Source organism: Zophobas morio, unplaced genomic scaffold, assembly GCF_036711695.1.
Source record: "Zophobas morio isolate AGI-343-1 ecotype UQ-CSIRO unplaced genomic scaffold, CSIRO_AGI_Zmor_V1 ptg000610l, whole genome shotgun sequence".
Taxonomy (NCBI): Eukaryota; Metazoa; Arthropoda; class Insecta; order Coleoptera; family Tenebrionidae; genus Zophobas; species Zophobas morio.
Window position 1 is genome coordinate 104,800 of NW_026972713.1, and position 24,907 is coordinate 129,706.

The following is a 24,907-nucleotide window of genomic DNA, read 5'->3' on the forward strand; positions in this document are numbered from 1 at the left end:
TCTACAGGGGGGAAGAAATTATTTATTAAGGTATTGAATTCTAGCACCATTAATTCTTGTGACATCAGCACGAACATCAACGGCAATTTTGTAATTTTTTTTTTGATGTTTTCTGAAGCGTTCAACATCCCTTGCGTTTGTACGACCCCGTTTTGAACTCAGAAAACCACTGACGAATCGTTGTTTGTGAGGGACAGGTCCTTAGAACACTTTTCTATCTATTAATATTGAAGGGTATATTTCATTCTGCAAAATCAAGTTGATCAACACACGAAATTCGTCTTTTTCCTAAGTTAACGTCACTTAAAGTTCAATATATCGGTAACATATGGGTATGTTGGTACTAACCGAGTATAGTGTGGGTTCTTTGATAGAAGGCATCAGTGGGTTAGTACAGAAACTATATAGGCGACGGGTTATTTAAGTTATGGTTTTATTATTAATTTTAAAAAATTAATTATCTACATATATGAACATAATGTTAATATTTTATACTAAAAATTAATAATATTTAACAACAGAAATTGCTAGCGCTACTTCTTAAGATTGTTAATAATTAAAATGGGAGAAATACAAAAGAAAAGTACTTATGTTATTTAAATACTTAATAAAGAAAAGAAGCTTTTCCGGTATTTAAAAAACTTAAATTTTTTTAAAGCAAAATATTAATCATAATAACTAATTACACTGAACCAACAATTTTTCTATTATTTTTCATTAATTATTATGATAACGAGCTCTAGACTACATAAATAATGAATTAATTAATACCTAGCAACAAAGTGCAGGGTAATAACAAAAAACAAAAGGGTTAACAATAAACTTCTAAAGAGTAAAAAAATAAATAAAAAAAAATGAACTAGCAATATTACAGTTTCCTTTATTTAAGAAACTTGGTTAGAACTAATCAACTGTTTAAAATTCGTCCGTAAAAGTTGCTTTACATTCACTGATGTTTCCTCATTAGAAACTTGTTCCAATTTTTTAGTATTGTTAATTCTAGCTTTACCCTGTGCGTAGTCAAGTTTAAACTGTTGCGCTTATAACTAGGATGGTTAATTAAAAGAGAGGAAATTAAGTATATTGAATTGCTTTACACCCGCACCTAAGAAGGGAGCCAAGGGCAACTGAGGTTGTTCACACCCAAATTTAAACTAAAAGCGACGCCACGCAACTATAAATAATATTCCTGCGACTTATGGGCTTAACTAAGCCTTATAATTTTCTAAGTGGCACTCCTTATTAGTCTATTTCATCAAAGTGAGGCTCCAAGTAAACAACTAGTAAAAATCAAGAGATATTGTTTAAATTCTTATGGACTACGGTTTACTATGTTTACCACTTCTCGCCTAGGTTCAATTTGCAAGAGTAGGTCTATGGAAAGTAGTCCTAAACGATAGGCTCGGTCCCTGAAACAATCTCTGGTATGTTTGAGTACCATGTTGTTCTTAAAGTTTAGGTAGCAATCAAAAAACATATAAAAAGAAGTGGTTAATTTAGTTACCAGTGAATGTGAAATAAAAAATCTATTTTACGTCCCAGAGTTTTGTCCGTAAAAGGATGAATTGGCCTTTATCGCATTATTTTATTCTAATGGATACTTTAAATTATATACTTGTCATTAACTCCTGGCACTCGTTCGAGTAAATAAACCGCATACCCATTTTCAATTTTGGAATTTTAGACCCTTACTATAAAATTTTATATGCTTAGCAGGTATAATTCAGAGATAAGAAAAACTAATTTTTTTCAGCTCGAACTAGAAACTACTAAAAAAACTATTATTCAGTGGACTATATTATACTTGGCCCTACGGGAGGGAGGGGGGTGAAGGACTTAATATTTCAATTTGACGACTTTAACTTAAGAAAAAAATAAACTACGATGACCTAAATTATTTTTCACAATTAGAGCTTTAGCTTTGTAAGTCATTGAGACTAAGTATATAATGCACGGAATACCTTTTTAACTAGTTAAAATTCTAATTATAACGTTTTATAGCACGCTAATACGTGTAAACAATTCTTTAGGCATTAATCAAGAAAAGCCCCCAAATTAGTTATAATTGTACTTACACCGACATATAAGATTTTTCGACTTCCTAACCTTATTTTTCCATTATATTGTAAATTATTATAGTCAAGAAATTTTCTTTTAAAGAATTTTTTTAAGATTGTACCATTATTCAGAGTTAGACCAACGGGTTCCAAAGTTTATTAATTAACTATATTTGTATCTGTGCTTTTTCTACTTCCTTGTTTTTTATATGATTTGTCCTATGCAACACCCTTTTTAAATTGAGGTTTTGTGCTAATAATAAACTTGTCACATTAGATTAAAAAATAGAGAGTGAGTATAATGTTGACTTTATTAAAAGATATCTCTCTCTTTCAAGAGGTCAAAGCACAAAACTTTTTTTATGCTATGGAAATATTCAGATGTTCTGCATCAGCAGGCTTAAATGTAGGATTTACTAAGAAAGTCCCTTGTCTCTGTGCTTTCCTGTGACATAGCTTTTCCACTACCTTTCCTTTTCTCTTACGATAATACACCGCCAGTACACTAACGACTAATATTATTGCAACCGACGGACAGCTTATGATCAATGCATATTTTAGTAGGTTTCCATTCCTTGAAGTAGCTAACACCCCCTTAAAAATTAATCTAAGTTTTATAATACTTTTTTTTTCAAATAATAGAAACCTTTTTAGTACTTCTATCATTCTTTTTTAAAGTTTTACGTCCAGCAGTAACCTAAAAAAATATTGTCTTCTTAACAACCACTGGTTAAAAAAAAATAATAATACCTCTTCTTTGGCTTCGCCTTGGTTTAAACCATGTTTCTTTCTAAAGTTACTGTTTATCCTTTCCTAATTTATGTAGTTATTCATTTAATTACAATTTTATATTATAAAACAGCGTGTGTGCCTGGGTGTCAATTTTACAAGTATCCACCACAGAGTAATCGTAATTAGGAGAACTTTTAAGTTCCTTGAAGTTCCTTCCATCCTTTAAATTTTTCTAATATAAAAATAACGCTGTCAAGAAAAAAGTTTACTTTAACGATTCCCTTAAGTTATATTTTTACTACATTAACAATTTACTTAAGGGCTCTTTACCATGAATTAACGAATTCGTTAGTCGGTAACTCACAACCCTGTTATACTAATATGGTAGGATACAGGTCGTTAAATAAATGTGAATTCGAATAAAAGAACTTTTGTGATCTTATAAAACAGAAATAGGTTTATTACTCAAAGCTTTGCTTTTTTAATTCTAGTGTCCAACTATTATAGAGATATTTACTCTTATTCTCCTAATTTTTTTTACGGAGTTGCTGGCAACTTGCGCTTCATGAGGAATAAAAGGAATTAGGGGCACTACTCCATCGTCGCTCGATAAGTGATTAGAGTTACATTCCTTTGAAGAAATTTTAGAAAATGCCTTATGAGCCCCATTGTGGGTGCACAATAAATCGGGAAAGTTTAGAAAGCTATAAGTGACACGTGAGCAACAAAGAAAAGTTTTATCCAGTCCAATAACCCTAATGAGAAACGAATGTTATTCCACATAAATATATGTAAAAGAACGTATATTTACTTACAAGTGGGTAAAATTAAAACTGCTGCTGAAAGCATTAGGTCCAATTTCGGTAATAGGATTTTTATAAAGGTTCCTTAATGACATTAAACAAAACACTTAAATACATGTCGTTTAGATAAATAAATCAAATATTATGGCTTATAATATAGTTATTTAAGTCTTAATAAATACTACCAGAAATTATTTTTATAGATGAGCATAAACACTTACAGGTAGGTTAGCTTTCCTAACATAGAAAAGGCTTGGGAAGAAACTGATTTAATTTTATTATCTAACAGGTTTCTGTGTTAAAACTATCAATAAGTGAAACAAAATAGCATTTACTTTGAAATTATTATAAAACCAATTTCGCAACTTTGCTTAATGTAAGAGACAATGAAATTTGAATATAAATAAATTTGCATTAAGTGGAATGAAGAAAATTTTAAAGAATGTGAATTTAAATAACTAGAGCCATCGTATTCCCAAGCATGGTATTATAGTTGAAGTTGCATGAAACTTTAAAAATATACCCACAAGTGCTAATTTGAGACTAAAACCGGAGATATTCTTATTTTTTCCAAATAGAGATAAAAATTTTTTTAATAACATAATATCCACATTATAAGTTTTTTTAAGCTATATTCCTTTATTACCATTAATTTTAAAAAGAATTTAAATACTTTTTTCCATCACTTTAAAAAATAAATTTAAAGTTTCGAGTGTAAAAAGTAAAAAGTAATAAGTGAGTATTGCGTAGAGAAGGAAAAGTTTATATACTAAATATTGTAGCCTCTAAACTTATTAAATTTCATTATTAAATCTAATTATTTTTTTATTTAAATTTCATAATTAGATAATTATTCGTACCATCATAAAAAAACTACTGTTAACGGCGCCTAATAGTATTTTAAATTTATCTACAGGTTGCTAAACTTAAATTTTAAACTTACAACAATTGTAGTTTATGTAGACCCTTGAACGTTTCCCCACATATTTTAGTAATTTTATTGTAGTGTAAATTCCTTTAAAAAATATTTATAGGATAAGTAATTTATATAAGGCCCGTTAAACCTTAATACAATAAACTTTACAAATAACTTTAAAAATTCTATTATATTAAGTTTTTTTTATAGCTCTAAAACACATAAAACGGGATTACTTTCACGATAAAATACTTCTGACAAGCCAAATTTACGGAATATATATTTTTACAAAAGTGTTAACGCCGAAAGACTAGAAAATGCGCCATCAGAAACTGATTCAATGGAGCAGTTATAGAGATACCTAATCATGTATCATTGATAGTAAAAAAATTAATAGAAATACATTTCTTTCGGTTAAATGGACAGTAGCTCGGTATTACTTACAAAGTTTTATATAATAACAAGATCCTAATATATATTTTCATCATATAAAAGTAGAGGTTTAGGTATAGCTCTCTAAATGTTTTTTTAAAAGAAAGTTCATATTGTCCACGAACCTAAAACTAAATCTTTTAATAAAATAATGAACATTTTTAATTAAATTTTATTTATCAGGATGGCTCTGCCAAACTAAAACGCTACATCGATATTCTAGTCGGAAAATTATGGTGTCTTAGTTTTTTATTGAAAAAAGTTATTATCTAGCCAGTACTTTGATTATTATATTAAAAAAAAAACTTTTTTTCATTTATATTGCAGAGTACTAGCAATATACTTGTAAACTTGCATAAATTAAAACTTACAACTCGGTTAATTTGATATGCTCTTTAAGGAAACTACCATCCACCGAACCAAGTTTGTTACCTCCTAAATTTCTAAAGCAAAAATATATTTAAGTACAATTAACAATTGTTAAATATTTTAACAAAATAAAATATAAAGTTGATGGTTTTAATATAAATTTTGAGCAGTGAGCTAAAGTTCTTCGTAAACAGTTAATTTAAATTAAAGTAACTTAGAGAGCAAAAAATATATTCTAAACTCAAGTTTTATACTATATATATCCATTACTTACAAATAAGTTAAATTTGGTAAACAAAAATCCGCACAGTAGGGCATCGCGGCGAGCCTGTTATAATGAAGGGATCTATGCGTGGTATCGTGTTAAAAAGAGCTAGTGGAGGTACGTGTGAAATTATTGCTTCATTTTGAAGTATTTTATTAAAGAGCTTGGCAAACCAGCCCAATAGCGTTTACAATCAAATTAAAGACCACATATTAATCTTTTATATCTCATCATAATATCTGTAGCTTGAGACTATATAACTATAACCTACTACTTCTAACTAGCTGAGTAACTTTTAGTGGAGGTAAAGTATAAGAGACAAATACAGAACTTGTTGGTTTCCTTAAAGAAAATTTACAACTTTTACTAAGGTAATACTTTACGACAGGTATACTAATTAATAAGATATTATAAAGCATTTTTAGTCTATCATTATGTTATTTCGTAAAAGGATTATTCTTCACGATATTTATATTTATTTGCTGGTTCCACAGTGTTAGAAAAATAAAAAAATTAAGAATATAATATGAAAGTTCATGACAAAAAAGCGCTTACAAAAAATTTAAAAGTTTTAAATTAGCAAAAGCCGCTTCTTCAATCCTTTCGATGCTATTATCATCAAGATACCTGGATTGTTAACGTTTATAATGATTACCGGACACTTTACATTACAAACTAGCTTAAAACATTCGATCAGCTAGCCTGTGCTAATTTTTTCAGGGGGCTACTGAACATACATATGAAAGGATTCTCTTCTTTAAAGAGAACTTTTAAATCTCTACTTCGGCCTTAAATATCATATACAATCTACAAGTACAAGACGAAAAAAGTCAAAGAATTAGGCACGAAAAACTTACAAACGTTCTAGACTTTCAAGACCATCAAACATATTTTTTTTAATCACTCTAATCATGTTTTTTTCTAAATTCCTTTATAAAAAAAAAAAGTATTTTTTAAAAGCTACGTCAAGTTTAAACAAATTTTTTTTCTCTGAAATAATTTTGGGTAGGCCAAACGCTGTGATGTCAATATTTTTAAAGTTACTACATTTTTGTCTAACTTGATTTGGTTTTTATGAGATGGGCTGTATAATTTAAATAGTTTTAATGGGTAATTAAAAAAATGATTAAGCTTTTTACTGTAAGGTTTTTATACTCAACTACATCGAGACAATACGAATATACACTTACAATGTTTGCAAGTTAATTAAATTTTTAAAAACTTGATTTTCAATGGAACTAAGTTCATTACTTCCTAAATTACTTTAAATTATAGTTAACAACGTAGTTTCGGAAATTGTAGAAAGATATTATATACATCTAATTAAGTATTCTCTCTTTAGTGATAATTAAAGTCAACAGACTATTGACAGTGATGTTAATTTACTCAACGAAGTTCTCTATAATCAACAATATGAGGTATTCGGGTCATGACAAGATTTTAATAATATTTTTTTGTATAAAAACAACTTTATTATAACTAAATAAGTTTTTTTTTTTTAAAAAAGAGAGGAGAAAAACTTCCAAGTTAGTAAAGGTACTAAGAAGTCGTAAAAATCCAAACAATTAAGAAAATTAAAATTGCCACAGCTTTAACATTAAATTGTTTAAAGGAGCGAAATATATATATATAAATGAGATAAAACAAGAAATGCGCCGGGATACATATATAAATATAGTACTAATTCTATTACACACCCAATTAGATTGAGTATGCATTCTTCGGGAAAAAAGGAATAGTGTATTTGTGCCATTACTCAATGTGTGTCATATACGATTTATGATTGCAATGTTTTAAGCCTTTCAAGATCGCTGAAGGAATTAGTCTTTATTAATTTAATTTTATTGCCGTACAAACTCCTTCAAAAAATAACAGTCAGTCGGTGTATATTGCTAGCTTTAACGTATAATATTCTAATGGTCATCTTATAACAGTTAAACTATGATCCCTGTAAATCCTTCTGGGGTAAAATGGTAATGAAAAATTGACGATAGGAAGTTGTTTATTATGTTAAAGTTAATAACAATTTTTTTCATAAATAATTTTTTAGTATTAACCTTCACGATTCTTTTTAAAAATATAAGGTAAATATCACTCTAAGTAGTTGCTTTAATAATTGGATTTTTATATAGTTAATTAAGAATTACTGCTATGGAGTTGACATGAATAAATTAAAGCGTTACTTTGATAAAATAAATGGAAAGAAACCAACAGAAACAAATAAAGTGCAGAATTAACTTACAGAACTCTAAGGTTCTTTAGGTCCTTAAATAAGTTTTCGCCAATAGAAGTGATTTCATTGCTACCCAAGTTTCTTTAAAAATTATTTTATAAGCGTATACTATCTTCAAATAGTAAGCTTTAACAGAAAGGGTATAATATAAGACTTTGCATAAACAGGAAAGATATGGTTCAGGAAAGTCAAGGAGAATCTAATATAACTTCTATAAGTTTCTCGCTCGAAAAGCTTTACTTAATAGCCAAAATTTATGATGTACTACAATCTTTAATAAGGACAACGTATCAACGGCATTAATGTACCATCCTGAGATAAGCATATTTGAACTGCATAAAACTAAAAGTTTTGTCATTCTATATTCCGATTCATCTATTTGTGAATGGTTGCTATGGAGCTATATTAAATTAACAAACTTCTATTATATTGGGCTCCCTATCTGAAATAATCTCGTATTCATATCTAATTGTTTAATGGCCACATGCATTTAGACAATGTAAAAAGAACCATAAAATCTACTTAGTTCCACTTTTTGTGAAGATAGAAGGGCTTAAAAAGTTTAGTAAACTTATAACGTACAAATTATTTAGTATGGTAAGTCCTTTAAACGCTTTTTCGCCGAGATAAGTAATTTTACTTTGGGTAATTTCTCTGAACAAGCATAATTAAGTTAGTTCTTACAATATTCAAACCTTATACAGGAGGACTTACAAAGAGCGTACGCTTGAGGGTAGCTCCTTACCAAAAGGAGGAAATGTAAAGAAGGAACAGTGCGACCTCTTTCTAGATTTTATAAAATTATTAACGCTATCCAAATATTGATTATTTACTGAAAGAGATGTATTAGGGAATAAGGTTAACTCTATAATTATTATACAGTTAATTTTTCAAAACAATTTAAAGTATTGTTTTACTAAAGTATGTCAATACACTGACTTAAAAGAGAGTGATACCAGTTACCTTTTTCATATTAATATAATTATATGTGTGTGTTTTCCTAAAAAGTCTCCATATGTACAAGAAAGTAAATTACATAAAAAAGCCTGTAAGAGGGTCGTCACATTCAGAGTGAGAGATAGCCCTAAGTGTGAGTGCCCCAAAGAAAAGGGAGAGTAGAAAGCTCATAGTTGTAAAATTTATTGAATCTTTTCAACTTTAGCCCTGTAGACTAAGGTCCTCAAAAAAACCATAAACAAATAGCAAAAAGCACAATGAAAAACCGAGCTTGCTTATTAATAATACTATACAGATATATATAGAATAAAAATAATGTTTAAGAAACTGCGTTTCTTAATCTAGCAGAATCTTAGATTTATGTTGCCAGAAATAAAAATTATTGTAGTTAGAATGTGGCCCATTATAAATTTATTTTGCGCGCTGACAAGTGGATCACCTCGACTATGATAACACCAGGAAACCTTCAAAGTTAAAAGTGATAACAAAAACTGAAATTGGAAAGAGGTATGCCTGTTATGAATACCTTAAAATACTATTATATTTAAGTTAGTTACTTAGATTAACTAATAATTATTTAAATAAAATGCTAACAAACATAACTTTTTTAATTAGCGAGTAGAATAGCATTTAGGAATACCCTTTGGGAATTATATAATAGCAAATATTCGTTAATATACTTTACCAGTTAAATTAATAATACTATCCTTCTTTGAACATATATGAATGGTGTATAAAGGAAAGTATTTTTTCTGTTAACTTTTTTTTAAAACATGTTTAAATAGAAGTTACTAATGGCAGTTTTTAGCGATTAGATCTTTTTTTTTACTAATCTTTTATATAACTCAATTTGTGTATTACTTTTAATTTTGTAGTTAAGAAAAGTGGTTTAAAAATTCTACCAAAATTATAACTAATTTTATAAACATGATTTAATATTTAACAAACTAAAAATGTAGCAAAAAAGCTTTTTAATAGCCAATAGTTTTAAATATTTTTATGAACGAAATGATGCTATTAATCACATAATTTATGCGTAGCGTTTTAACCTTAATTTTTAAACTAATTAAATTTTGCAGTTAAATATAATTTATTAAAAAATAAAAATAGACAATAAACCTAAACTAAACGCTTTTTTAAAATCTGAAGAGTTAGACTTTGTTCCGTTATCGAAGGAGACATTTTTGTCACCCAAACAAAGTTTCTTTACCAGAATTGCAAAACAACGTTAACTAAGATTTTTGATTTTAAAATTTCTCGTTAAGCTTTATATGAGCCCAAAATGTATATTTTATAAAGTAGTGGGTAGTAAAAGGTATAAAATATATTTAGTTGTATATGAACGATATTTACAAGCATGGATAGGAAGGACATGAAGTACAAAATATACATTTTTAATTTACAACGAACTTAAATATTTAGTACACATAAAACCCACTAAAATTGGGTACATCTAGATTAGCAAAGGAAGCTTAGCAAATCTTTAAAGATTTTCAAACATTTATTTAATAGGCTAGTACAACTTGAAAATATTGTCCACACGTGAAAACCAAGTAGAACTCTTTGTAATATTAACTCTCCACAAATAATACCCTTATACAAAATATAAGGAACAATTTTATTTCAAGGGGGCTTTACATAAGTTCAAAAAAGGTATAGAATTTATGTAATAAATAATCAGGGACTTTTTTGCCTCAAGCTAGGATGATACAAAAATAACTGGTAGTTACAAGTTCCACAAAAGAAGTGACAGTTTTTGGATTCTAAACTGGTAGATTCTTGTGTGCCATAGGATACAGTATCTGTTTATAACAACCAAAAGTATTAGAGAATTTTATCAATTTTATTATTTCAAGTGGATGGAAGAGCTACCGGTTTTAAAATTTAAAAGTTTAAATTTCTCGCTCGGTAATGCTTATATATTAATTGAGAATTTTGCGAATTTATAAACTCACAGCTTATACGTAATAAGGAAAACTTATTTGACTCCGTTAAAAAACTGCAATAAATGATTCTTTTTCTTACTAATAAACAATTTTTATTTTATTTTTTTTGATCTTAATTTGAGTGCTTTTATTTTTACTTTACTTCGGACTGGGGGTTTTATTATATTTTTAAAAATCTGCTTATAACCACTGTTTAAGTAATTAAAAAAAAATTAAAATACATTTTGTTAATGTAACTAACTTTGAGTAACATTAAACACATTTATAATAGTAAAATGTGTTAAAACAAATTAGTTATAAAAATGCGCTTATTTTATAAAAGTTTTATAAAACTGGAAAGTATTACTTAGTATGTAGTGCCATCTTTATACCGAAATTAGACTAGTAAGAACAGTTGGTCTTTTTGCTCAATACCTTACTTAATTATAAAACATTTTATAAGCAAAAACTTTGCATTAGCTAATAAAAATAATATAAATGCGGCGAAAGAACAAATTATAATGACCTGAAATTGTTACTTAATGTAAATGCTTCACTTTTTAGTAATAATCCTTACGGTACAATAACAAGGACTTTTTTGCCTCAAATTCACTTTGTAATTATATGATATTAAAGGTAGCAAAATAGTAGTTACAGTTTCCATTGCCCCAAGGCCTTTAGAGGGCAGGCTTTGTAAATCAAGTTTTTAGAAATAGAATTAGTAGAACCTACTTAGCTTATTAGAAAGTGGACTAATTTTTAGATAATATATGTAGAAAATTCAGCCCTGGGAAGCTTAAGATAACTGAAACACCCCTGAGCTGTGCTACTGTAAACTAAAAAAGAATAACTTGCTTTAAATTGTCAGACAAAGTCGAAGAAGACATAGGACGCACCTTAAGATAGAACTCAAGTCCGGTACTTATTAAACCGTGCATTACTTTTTAGGAAATATAAATCTTTTTACTAATAAAATCTATACATGATAATCCGTATTCTACGACTTGTTCAGAAAGCATAATCTGCAAAGTTTAAACCAATATTTTTAACTGGTTACTGCGACTTTAGTGAATTATTCTTCTCTAGATTTGAAAGTAACTTTAGTTTCTTAGTACTTTAGGTTTATTACATTTTACGAAATATTTGTTAATTTTAACAAATGTGGATTTCACACGCTGTAAATCTTCGAGAACTTGTATATTATAGACAGCAAAGTAATATAATATAGATATAAAGCATACTAGAGAGAATAAAGTAAAATAATACAAGGAAGTCGAAGTACTAGAAAGCACTATAAATTTTGGTTATTACAGACCTCCAGGCGCACAAAGGAAATGAAAGGAAACTACAGCAGGTGAGCGAGACAAACCATAAACAAAAGAAAATATAATTTATAAGTATTAAACTTAAATTTAATAATAATATTAACTTAAAAGATAAAATGTATATTAAAAGTATTATAATAATAATAATAAAAAAAAGGTAATAATATTTAGTTGAAATATAGTACATATGTATAAAATACAGTAAAAAAAAGTAATTGAATTTTACATTAAAAAAAAAAGAAATACAAATACAATATATACAAGGAAAAAAGTTATTAATAGGCACAAGCACATACTATAAATAACAAGCTACATTCAATTTTATTTGATAGTTTTATTTCTTTTTGCTGCAAATTTTTGGTGATTATAATTTTTTTTAATAGGAACTTATAACTCGCTACTCCAACATACTTTAGCTTTACTTTTGAAGATAAACTTTGAATTTATAAAATTATTAAATTTAATAAACTTAAGATTTTTTTTGGAATAAAATTTCAAAACGGTATTGCATAGGCTATAATAAATTTTCTTTTCGTCCTGATTTATTTTAAAATTAGTTTAATAATTATTTATTTTAGGCTGACACAAATTTTTTTTTTTTGAGATAAATAAAAATTTATCGTGATTTTTATATTATTTTTTTTAAAAAAAAAATTTAAAATTTTACCTTTCCATCTAAAAAGTTTAAAGCAACTATTTTTTGAATAAAATAAATATTTTAAAATACTTAGAAAGTCAAAAATATTACAATAATAAAAAATTACATAACGTTAGCATTTAACTAAAAATATATTAAATTTCAATTTACTTTAAGTTCTTGTTTATTTATTTTTTAATTTAAAGTTTATTATTACTAATATAATTTATACTGATCTCCTCGCAGGACTAAGGGGTGGCAGAAAAATGACCACAACTTTTCATTTCTAATATTTTATTAAGCTTTCCATTTTTAAAAAAATTCTTAGAAAATTTATTTTTTATTGTCTGTTGTATAGAATACCAGTGGGATTCACTTTTTAATTTTTAATACAACTTTGTGTTAGCCTTGGCCCAATCTGCTACCACAATAGATTTAGCTGCTTAAGAAATTAAGATATTTTCGCCCGTCGTTTTGAGCTTGGATTCCATTATTACTATGGTCAGTATACGTTGCGCTCTTCTCTTAAAGTTAAGCTGTTTAAATAAACCACCCAAGGAGTAGCGAAGAGGAGAATGAGGTTATTAGGGTTACGGTTACGGTTAAGGGTAAAGGAAGGTGGGTGAATATGAAACAGTTCTGTTTTTCTAAATTAGAGTCAACATAAAGTTAAGGCCGTGCCCACCACAGTTCTTAGAGGTATATATCTAGTATGTAACTAAGTATGTAACCGTAGCCACTACCCCGTTAAAGAATTTTGTGGATAATATTGCTCGACCTGTTATACAAAGATTAGTCGGCCTTATGTGTACACTGCAAAGACTGATATGGAGTATCTATCCAATTTTCCCGCGACAATCGCGTAGAACAATTTAAATTACTTTGTGATACAGGTGAAAAATTATTGTTAGATGGAATAGTTAGTAGTATGAAAGAATCTTTCAAAAAGTTTGTGACACTTAAAATGCTAGAGTGATCGCACACAATTCAAGAAATTCCAGAACCTGATTAAACTAGAATATTCGCACTCACTGGGTGTTTTCATTCTTGTAGCCTACGACGATAATAACTTGCCTGCTTACATTGCCACTATGAGTCGAAGCAGAATACCTCTAACTTAGAAAATAGTTTGCTTTTTCGGTTACAAAAGGACAAGGGGGATAGAAAAGCCGTTGACAAAGTTGCAGCCATAAAAAAAGATTCCCATCTGGAACATTTCTAGTTAGGAGTAGGTGTACGTTTAAGAAAAAACAAGCCTGGAAAATCTGGCATTCTTATATGAACTCCTTGCGAACTGAAATGGAAGTTTACGCTATAAAAGTTAAAAAAAGTAATTCAAATTCTAGAAGGTCTACTGGTATAGTGAAAATGTTGACAGAGCGCTTACAAGTCAATAATAACAATATGCTCAAAGAATTAAAAAATAAAAACCGCTAGCCATACTTAAATTTACTTGAGGTTAAACTCTCCCGTGACCAAAATAGGGTTTTTATTCACGGTGAACCTGAGGTATGCAGTGATGAACTTGACTATTTGACGCTTACTTTGTTCTTTGGTACCAATATATTTAATGAAGATTTCTTTGGTTTATCAACTGTTATGATCGCTGCATATTGGTGACTTAATTTAAATGTAGTGTGTGTGCCTATGTATAGCAAATTCACCTCTATGGTTGTGAGCTCATTATTTTTGTTTACTTTTTTTATTTTAGCTTTTTAAACTCTCGTATGCGCATTCTTTATTGTAAGATGATCGGATGCTAGGTATCTCGAGTTTCAGTTATCTGCATTTCTGTAGAATTGTCTATATAGTGTTTGAAGGGAAAAATACTGGTATTCTTCGCATTGTCGAGGTTCATATCTAGACTTAAATGAGTAATTCGTATCTTTGTTTTGTGTTACAAACTGGCAAAGGGCCCGTTCCTCCATCAGTATCTCCTTTAATTAATGTATGTTACTATCCTGTTATTAAAAGTGGTTGTGTAACTACTTTAATATAGTTTCGCGACAGATGTGAGATTTATATTTGTCATAGAGAGCCTTTCTATTATCTAATGTAATTAATCTTCCAAACTTTTTCCGAGAAAACTTCTCCTTTTGTTGTATTTATTATTTAACTATCCTATTTAGTTCTACTCAATAACTCTTTATCTCTGAATGATACGCACGTCAATTAGATTGTGGATGTCTGATTTACTTGTTTTCTTAATGTGAACTGGTAAATTAAATTTTTAGTGTTCAGGTTTTCCTTAGTTTTTTTAAACCAATTATTTTGTAGTATGCTTTCATATGTGATGTTATAGCTGACCCTCTAATCTTTTGCTTTTGTAGGCCCGTTCAATTATCTTGGTAGTTTACGGCAGTAGGTGCACTATGAATTTCGTGGTAGTTAATAATTTGCGTGCTGTTTTGTATGCTATTTTCAAGTAATATGCACATTGGAATTATTTATGTTTGCAGTTTTAGGTGGCTACACTTGCACCTGTAGCAATTAGTGTTAAGTAGGGCTCTTTCTTGGTAAGGTGGCTGCTATTGCACTTCCAGCGTTCTCTTGTTCAGAAAGAGAGTGACCACCTTCAGAGGGCTTTTTTTTTATTTTAATAGCGCGTTTAGCCCGTTGTCACAGTCCATTTTTATTCTAGCTCTTTAGTATAATACTATACGAGAACTTGTGGGAAGTTTGTACTACCCATAAGTGCTATATATTAAGGCAACCATTTTGAGTAAGTCAGTGAATTTTAGTCGATGAAAGAACATCTTTTACATAGTGCATTGTTCCTTTACCATTGTAGCAAGGAGTTTAGCCTGTTAGTGCACTTTTAAATACTTTCGTTCTTATTTAAAAAGGTGTTGCATAGTTCTTTTAACTTGAACATAAGCGTGATAGTTATCTCATTTAAAAGCACGGGGCTTTTACCCCTTTTGAATAACCAGTTTTGGTTCGCAGTGTCAAGTTTTGTACCTTTGATTAAATACTTCTATGAAGGCTGTTTGTTATTATTCTTTTATTGGTGGCTGAAGTTTTTCAGTAACTCGCTCTTGTTATGGGGCCCTCGCTTTGGGGAACGTTAAACATATAACGTGTTTTTCTTGTTTAATGGGAACTAGTTTAATGTAATCTAGCCTATGTTTAAGTTAAGAGACATTCTCTAACCAGTTCTGGAGGTTAGCGAACTCTTTCAAGTATTCCATTGCCAGTCGCATGCTCTCTTTACAACTCATTTTGGTTACTACCTCTTACTGGGCTACTCAAGTAAATAGTCTAGGTTGTGTTATTCACCTTTTTTTTTTAAATAATGGTAAGGATCACTCTCACGTAAGTAAAAAATTTTTGGGGTTTTGTAAACTATTAGCTTTTCTCTTGCCCTTAATCTCACTTGCTGTTGCTGTTGTAAATTTAGCAATATCATGTATTTTGGTGTATTAGTTTGTCTTTTTGTCAACTTATATTTTTTCTTGTTCGGTCGCTTTACGATAGCACCCTCGTGACAAAAGACCCATTACTTTGTTTACGAGCGTACTAAACTTGAAATCAAAGCTACTAAGGACAGCTCTGAATGCCACTACAATCTCAGCCTACACAGTTGATAGGTAAAAAATAACTTTAAATCATGACCGAATAATAGTCAAGACCGTGGTGGTGTAGCTCTAGCCCAGGATGCCAAAACATGCCTCCAAAAAAATTAAGAAAAAAGATACTGACAGGCACGACGATGAGAACGGAGAACGAGTGTTTCTGTTCCCTTACACGATTTTACGAGAGTTTAATTATTTAGAAGGCCCTTAAGAGCGAGTATATCAAACCAATCCAAACTCGGATTCTAAATTAGAGAACTTTGGAACCTTAGCTACAACTCAGGGATCTTAAAACGCAGGCTTGAGCTTCATTCTTCGAGTTTTCTATTCAGGGCTTTGACCACCTAGCTATTTAAAACTAGGGGACTTGACATAAATTTTTATTATCTTGAAGTAAGCACCAGTCAGTATTTCCAGGTCCTTCAGGAGTATTTAGAATAAATTTTCAGGATAGGCCCATTCATTTAGTTTATTTGTCTGTCTAATTTAACTCTAGGTGGAGTTGGAAAACTATCTTTAGTTTCCAACAGCTTTTTTCAAGCCTCGATATATTCACGAGTACCATGGGTAAGGATAATAATCATTTGAGGTTTTTTTATAATTAATTTTATTTATATAATGATATTTTAAGTTGAATTTTGTTGGAGTTCCCTAGGTAACAACACTATTAAATTCATGGAAAAAAATGTTTCCAAAAGGTACCTTAGGGTGAAGACAATTATTACGAGCGGTGTTCCAATAAAAAAAATATAAACCAACCCCGGTCAGTAATCGGTTTCACTCTCCTTGAAGGATTTCTTTTTTAAAACCCCCTTTATTGTACCTTGATGAGCAAAGTAGGTGAAGTGTTTCCGTTATTATATGCAAGAAAGTTGTTCTATTTAGTAAACCAGACACACGAGCATTTTAGGAATAATAAATTTAATTCGTTTTATACTAAGTAGAACGAAAACAGCTGGTCATGGGAAGAAGGGGTGATAATAAATTTCTCGCCTTTCATAACTTTGCTGAGCTACTAAGTAGACTGTTTTAAAAGTTTTTTTTTAGGGCACAAATCTATTAAACCGAAAAAAAAAATTCATTATAATTTGGAGGAACAGTTTACTTTTACTTAGATGAAAAGGGGATAAGTACAACCCTGAAAACCGATTATTAATATTGTCCCCTTGTAATGCAAATAAAAATATATATCGTTATGATTATATTTATTTTATTTATATACTTCTTTTATTTTAATTAATTTGTAGGACAACATACTAGTAGTACCATATAGTAACGTGAACTATATATATAAGGCCTTATAAGATAGGGTCACATCCATGGTTTGATCCTCAGGATAAGCGAGTGAACCGCTGTTTCGCCTTTAATAAAAGTTTATACATGTAATATCTATTTTTTTTTGGTTTCTGCAATTAAATTTATACCACTTTTGAAGTTCAACACAACACTTAAAAAAACAAACAAACTGACTCTATCTGCTTTACTAATGACAGTTCGTTAAGCGCTTTTGATCTTCGTCGAAAGACGTATACCTTTATATATGGGAGCAGCCTATACGTTATTGCGTAAGTCTTCGTTAAGTGCGTTGGGGCATTATAGGCCGAGGGTGCACAGTCCGCGCTTATCAGATTAGACCCTATGTCATGGAGGTGGTCCTCTGAGTTATCGACTCGCATATTCCATGCAGATTTTCACACAGGACAACAGGAGAATCATTCGCAAAGAAAGCGCCCAGAGATCGATGGGAAGTAATGGCTTCTGAGGGGACTTGCAGGCAGCGATCACAAGCACAGGACCCTGGCCTGCCAAGTATAAGGAAAAAAAAAATTCTTACTATCTCGATACTCTGCAGAGCTGTGGCACAAATATCCAATGATGTTATATATACTTTCCTTTGGCCACGACACCCACGCCGCCGTGTATGTTGACCCAGTCTAGGTGATACCTTATAAGGTTGCACAGGTTAATTGCGGCGTTAGGGGAGATGTGCTTCTTGTTAATGGCGCCCACATCAATTATTTTTTCACGTTGCAGGAACTCTTGCAGCTCATATATCTTGCTCTAAGCGCCGTTCGCATTTCAGAACAGGAATCGACCTTTGGTCTGGAAACTATTGTAAACAGATTTTAATTCTTTCACTGTGTCGAGCATGATGAACAGATTTGTCGTAAAAATTAGTCGACTATGGATGTTGTTGCTGACTTGCTAGAAGCGAGGCCACAGAAAAATTCTGAGTGATTCTACCCGTAAGATGGAAAACCGTCTTTCAATCCGTCGTCTTTTTTTGGTCAAAAAGCCCTCAATATGTGCAGTACCATTGGTAAACGTCGGCTTCGCGCGTTTACCAGCAACAATGTTTTCCATATACATCCTTGCCACACTGAGAGGCGGAAAGTTTTGCGCGCGCAAAAAAAAAATATCCCTCGACGGTTGGGGCATAGAGATTGCAATAAAAAGATTTCACAAAATATGCACTCTAAAGATTGGTCTTCTGGTGGTTGATAGGTAAAACTGTGATAGCGCTTCAACACGCATCAGAGATGATGGGCGAGGTATTTTTCTGCGGTTGCAGAAGCTTTGAGGTAAATTCCAGCGCCGCTGTCTTGCAGGAATTTTACATAATGCCATTTCTGTATTTCCAAAAACCAACAGAAGAAATCTTATTATTTCGCCTTAGAGAAGATTCAGCGGCAGAAGATAGCTGGGAGTTGGCGGTAGGGTTACGGGTAGTGGCGAAAGTACCCATGCTCTTGGAAAGGTGTATCCAAGTCTTTGTTTATATTAAAATTAATTTTGGTGTAATTACTAATAATGATGATTCAATTATTAGTATTTGTTCTATTTTATCGCTATATAATGACTACTACTGCTAATATAGTTAGTATAAGTAATGTTATCGATAACATTATAGTACTCACTAGTACTATTATAATATAATTATTATCATTATTTTTAATTTTGTGCCTTTTTTGCAATTTAGCACCTACCTAAGGGTACTTTAAGAGATTTATTGTTCTCTAAGTCTTCTTATTCCCAAGTTTAAATAGGTAACTGAAGAGCAGAGTTAGGAAAAGATTATCCATGGGGTTTCTTTCATCTGTTAATTTCATTTTTAACAGAAATATAATTTTTTTTTTTCGAGATCCTATAGTGTTAACTTCTTAGCTGTTAGCTCCTTGTAAAAGTTCGTCAAAAATGCTCAGTAAATTGAACTATGTCTTTCATAGGTCAGCTCCCAGGCAAGAGGGACTCATAAAGTGCAAGTGTATATATAATATATAAAAATATAAAAGTTATCAATAAAAAAAATACAAACCTGTTAAAAAGTGAACTTTTCGATTTTTAATGAACATGTATGTTTATAGTGTAATAGGTTTAAGTAAAGTTTATCAAAAAAAAAAAAATTAGAGATGAGCATGCCACACCCAAAAACTAACATATGCATGTATATGTATCCCCTTTAGTTCTCCGATTTTTCTAGATTGTTTGTGTTTTACTGTATACTAGCCTTCAAGGGAGTTGGTGGTGTTCGTGTTATAGTTGCCATGTGCCACAATGGAACATAGCTGTATGACACCATGGTCCATGTCATACTACAGGTACTTTCCAAAATGTGCTACTACCACGTGATAATTCAGTGATATCGCCCATATTAGTTTTTTATCCTATCTTTTGTATATTTCCCTTAAAGTACAATCATCTCAGTTCATCACAAGTTTATAAATCATAACCAAGAAGACAGGGAGGCCTGGCTGGCAATGGAGCTGGTTGGGGCCTTTAGGAGGCCTCAAATCTTGCCCCTGGTGCCGCCCCCTCCCAGTGGTAGTTTTTCTTGGCGGTATTTCATTACATCAGGTAGAATGTCGGAAGTCCGGGTTCGATATTTCCCGCTCTTCCGGTACTTGGGAACAGTCACACCAGTGCAAGCTCCTTCAGGTGGGCCTTTGTGCCCATTTAGATCAACATAAGAAGTATATTAGCCTCTCTTCTCGTTGGGATCTAACTGTAGTATATCAGGTAATAATAATAATACTAAAAGTTATAGACCACTACTTGAAAAATAGAACTAAAAGGAACAGAGAGACTACATAATAAACAAAGTTGTGTAAAACTTAGTTTATTATTTACGTTAAAAAAGAAACCAGGCAATGGCTAAGCTAAGTGCTAAAAATACAATAAGAAATAAAAATAAGAGTGATTAATTATTGAAAGAATGTATAATACATCTGAATTTTAAAAAAAAGTGTGAAATAAACAGATGAAAATAATAAGGAAAAAACGCAGGGTTGAGGTTTATATAGTAAGGATTGATATTCGCATCCTTTATAATCTAAGTAAACGATACATTTTTCAAAGTTTAAAACTACTGACTTCCGGCGGAGTGGCCGAAGCGTTACATTTATTTTTATTAAAAATGTTGTATTCGTAAAAAAAAAAAATAATCCGCTTATAAGTGCACTGTCCATTATTATAATTTAAACCCACATAATAAAGACGTGAGCAGCAATAAAATTTCTCATCAAGTTTGTTATCTCCTCTAGATATTATAAGTTAAAAAAAGGCCAAAAAAAAGGATAGAAAACATCGATTTTGCTTACATATTAGTCATAGTATTAAAGGCCTCAGGTTCCATTTCGGTTATTGGGTTTAGTTCCAGGCGCCTATTATTAGCCAACTTAAAAGAAAAATTTTAATAATATTAGAAGCACTATATTTCCTTGTCGATTATAAATTTCTTCTTATATTCAAATAAATTAACAAATGTACAACTATAAAGAAGGCTTTGGAGGAGTTAATACTTTATTTAAATAAGGATTAATTGGTTTTTCTAATATATATTTTTTTGTACTATATATATATAGCAAAAAAATCTATATAAAAGCTGCCTTTCTAGTTTCGGTATAGCTATAAGCGTACCATCGTAGATTAATATTACTATAAGTAAACTGGAATATAGCAAACTTAAAACTATGAAGATCTTGCAACTCAAAGAATAGATACCCCTCTATCGAGCGAGTAAAGTCGTTATCTTTAAAAAAATTTCAGAAACTCAAGTTATTAGGTATTTATTAGTAAAATAGATTTGTTATATTCTACGTTTAACCACTTTTTTTTTTTAATGAGTTTACAAATACTTACAAAATTTAAAAAATTTTTAGGGACGAGAACATTTCTTTTTGGATGGCAGTAAGTTGGTTTATATGTAAAAATCTTTTATTGCACAGCACAAAAGCATTTTTTCATTAAAATTAAAAGATAAGTTTTATAGAGTTTTTCAATTGCGTCAAAGCGCTTAATTTTGCAAGGGGGCCATCTTCTATTGATAATATGCGCTTATTGCTAAGATTCCTATTTTAAAAAGTGTAATATGTTAAAATGAATATGGTAAAGCATGTATAAGGCAAAGAGAAAAGGATTATTATGTACTATTACACTTCAAAATTACTAAAACTACACTTTTACCTAATTTTTTAACAATTTAGTACGTTTTTGGCGGTTGTAGACTTACAAACGAGTAAGATTCTTAGAAAAACTCAAGTTCTTACAAAAAATGAACTTCTTTCAGTATCCATTCAACCAACTGCTCTAATAAGTTTTACTAAAACTTACAACATCAATAAATTTTCTGGGGCGAGAACATAGCCTTTCGGTTGGCAGTAAGTTGGTTTTTCATTCTAAATATCTTTTATCACACAAAACATAAGCAATTTGCCTTAACTTTAGAAAATAAAATTAATAAAAAGGTTTTACAAATAACTCAATGCGCTTAGTTTGGTAAAGGGGCCGTCCTCCATTGATGATATGTTATTATTAAGAAAAAAAACCTAATTTTTAAGTGTAATAAATGAATATCTGTAAAGCCTGCATAAGGCATAGGGAAAGGTAAATAATGTACTATTACACTTCAGTATTACTAAAACGACACTTCCACTTTTTCTAAATGGTTTAGTACAATAAGGTAGTGGTAGGCTTACAAAGTCAAATTCTTAGAAAACTCAAGTTATTAGAAAAGTGGGTTCCTATTAGCAGCTGTAACAGGAGTTTTTTCAGGACTCCCTAGGGTTAGGGTTTGGCTGTGGTAGGAGTTTAGAGGATTTGAATGTTTTTACAAAAAAGTACAAACGCACTCCCATGGTTGGGTTAGCCGGCCTCTTCAAAGAAAAGTATTGAGAGATAGGTTTCATTATCATTAAAATAGTTTTATATTAGCGAAACTCTATAATTCTATTTATATACTATAAGATTACAAATTATTTTTAAAATTCTATTCTGAAAGTAATATAAATATTATTATTACCCAATAAAGCTAATATTAGAAAAAAAAGCCCTAAAGCTAAACTTCTGTAATGTACCTTATTTTTATATACAAAAATTATAATTTTTTTGTATCTTTTTTTTTTAATTTTTTTATAGTCTCATATAGGGTATAATTCTATCATCTTACTCTCCAAGACTTATAATGAAAAGCGCCAATTCGAAATAAGCTAAAAATATCCTGATTATTCTACGTAGCTAAAGAAATGTTTTGGTGAAATTGACCAAGTTCTGTTTGACTACTGTACCTTTGAGCCTAATCTGATTGGGAAGTTATAAAGTTAGTTGTGAATAATAAAAAAGTACTTATTTATCATGAATGGCAGTCAGTTAGCAGAGCACTTAGCATAGAAAGTAGTATAATAGTATTGTTTGCTTTACTAATGCAAACTAAAGTAGCGCCTCCCTCCTTTGATAGTACTGTTTATGCCTTTTGGAGGGTCTTTTCCAATAATTTATCTTAAATATTTTATTAAGCTAATCCATTTCGAGAGTTTTCCGCTTTATAAAACTATTGATTTATTTATTTTATACAGTGTTATATTTTAACTGCTAAAAACTCCTGAAAGGAGAAGCTAGTTGAAGCCTAGCCAACACCTTATTCAAGTCTTTAGTTTAGCGTTATTTACCCATAAAAATGCAAAAACTTTAATCTGCTATCTTTCTATGGGTATAAGCACTGTTATGACATTTTAAAAGTGTGTTATTAACGAAGTAAGACGTTTAAAAACCCGTATAAGAGATAAGGGCTAAGGAACTCTATTTCGATGTGCTTTTTCTCTCCTGCACGTAGCATCTTTTGTATCAGCGCAGGAGCTAGTATCGCATCCTCCATTGGGCTCCGAGCACAGCGAGGTACGCGTTCGGCGAACCTTTAATGATTCAATTTTGGCAGCTGTGTAGGGTAGGCTGGGCTATTAGTGGTAGCACTGGGCTTCTTTTGAGGTCATTAACTGTTAGCAATTCTCGGTCCTGTGTACACTCTTTAATGGAGCGAGAATTGCCTTTTGTCCCTAGGCCATTATGGAAAAAGACCGTCCCTATATAAACGCTCGCGTCTACCACGGATGGTATTCCTTGAGGCTTTACGATGGTTTCGATCTAGTGTTGCTGTTGGGCGCCATCCAAAGATGGAATGGCGTGCAAATGTGGGCTAATCTACAGCGGGTCAGGCCACCCTCTACCGTTCTATGGAGCATGGCGGCAGTTCCTGGAAGCTCTCTGTCTGTTAATTCTCATTCTTAGCAAATTATGGCTAGGTATTCGATTTGGTACCTGGACTCCATTATGGCAATACAAACCAATGGATCATGATCATAATACCTTCCTGCGGTGTGCTCTAAGTTCAGGACTGCACGTTGCTCTGGAAAGCTGTAAGTTCTTTACTGGTCTTATCAAAAGGTTATGCTCTTAAAATTGGTAAAACCTTCATGGTAGCTTTAGGTTCTTTGGCAGGTGTTATCTTCCCTGCGTCAAGGAGTGTAGGTTGTGGTCACCAACATGCCATGCACCTGGTGCCCTCGTGTCCAGTGACTAGAGCCGTATATAGCTGTTTTGACCAACCTTTGAGCGTGGGACTATAAATTAGTAAAGGCTGGTTAACCTTGAACTTTCTTAACATAACGCTACACCGGCATTGCCTTCCGAAGCTATTTATTCTTATACGTAGCGAATGAAGCGCCTTTTGAGCCTTTATTGAAACATTGGCAAAATTGGCTAAGATGCCAGAGTAAGACAATATCGGCGCAAGTAGCAAAGACGGAAGCGAACGTTGTGACTGGCATTGAGTGATGACTGATAACATTATGCCTCGTTTCTGGGCTGCTGGTGCACTTCGGCATTTGGCTTATGTATTTAGTGAGAGGTAAAGTAACCTTGAATTAATACTGTCTTGGCTAAGTGTCGGAGCGCATCAGCGTTAGTGACATGTTGTTAAGGTTGGCCTAGCTAACTGATCGAAGCAACGCGGACAAATAGTGTTATTAACCAGTATGCTTTGGAACAGGGGCTTTTTCTCTCTCTCTCAGCTAGGGTAGGGTTTCTCACTTTTAAATTAAAATTAATGGTAGCAAAATAAGTCGTACTTCTTTTTTTCCAGTTTAGTGTCTGTAAAGCTCTGTTTACGTATGTTGCGATGTTATACGAGAGCATTTTTGTTCAGCTTTGTAACAAGTTAAGCTTGAAAATTTTTGGAGTTGAGCATAGGTTGCGATTTCTAGTAAGTCTTGCAACTTCCACGAGGTCATTAGTTATACTTGTGCAACTTTCAGACAAACGATTTTTTTTTCAGAATGTGAAAAGTTTTGTTGATTTACGTCTACTTCTCTGCTAGCGTAGACGTTAAGTTTAACTACCAAATTGAGTTA

The 24,907-nt window shown here is 31.1% G+C and overlaps 1 protein-coding gene across 2 annotated transcripts; it reads right to left on the minus strand.

Annotated features, from left to right (window-relative positions):
* Nucleotides 1–2,350: 2,350 nt before the first annotated feature.
* LOC135121547 (toll-like receptor Tollo) lies at nucleotides 2,351–9,014 on the minus strand. 2 transcript variants are annotated; one of them, XM_064045847.1, is made up of 18 exons: nucleotides 8,844–9,014; nucleotides 8,522–8,593; nucleotides 8,390–8,461; nucleotides 7,817–7,888; nucleotides 6,765–6,836; nucleotides 6,432–6,503; nucleotides 6,130–6,201; nucleotides 5,584–5,655; nucleotides 5,312–5,383; nucleotides 4,798–4,869; nucleotides 4,536–4,607; nucleotides 3,814–3,885; nucleotides 3,605–3,676; nucleotides 3,307–3,544; nucleotides 2,929–3,021; nucleotides 2,808–2,870; nucleotides 2,704–2,754; nucleotides 2,351–2,651 (listed from the first exon to the last, which is right to left on the minus strand). In XM_064045847.1, the coding sequence occupies exons 1-18, from the start codon at nucleotides 8,933–8,935 to the stop codon at nucleotides 2,418–2,420; spliced, it is 1,635 nt and encodes a 544-aa protein (XP_063901917.1). In that variant the 5' UTR covers nucleotides 8,936–9,014; the 3' UTR covers nucleotides 2,351–2,417. The 2 variants fall into 2 exon arrangements, with proteins under 2 accessions (XP_063901917.1, XP_063901918.1); XM_064045848.1 differs by lacking the exon at nucleotides 6,765–6,836.
* Nucleotides 9,015–24,907: the final 15,893 nt, after the last annotated feature.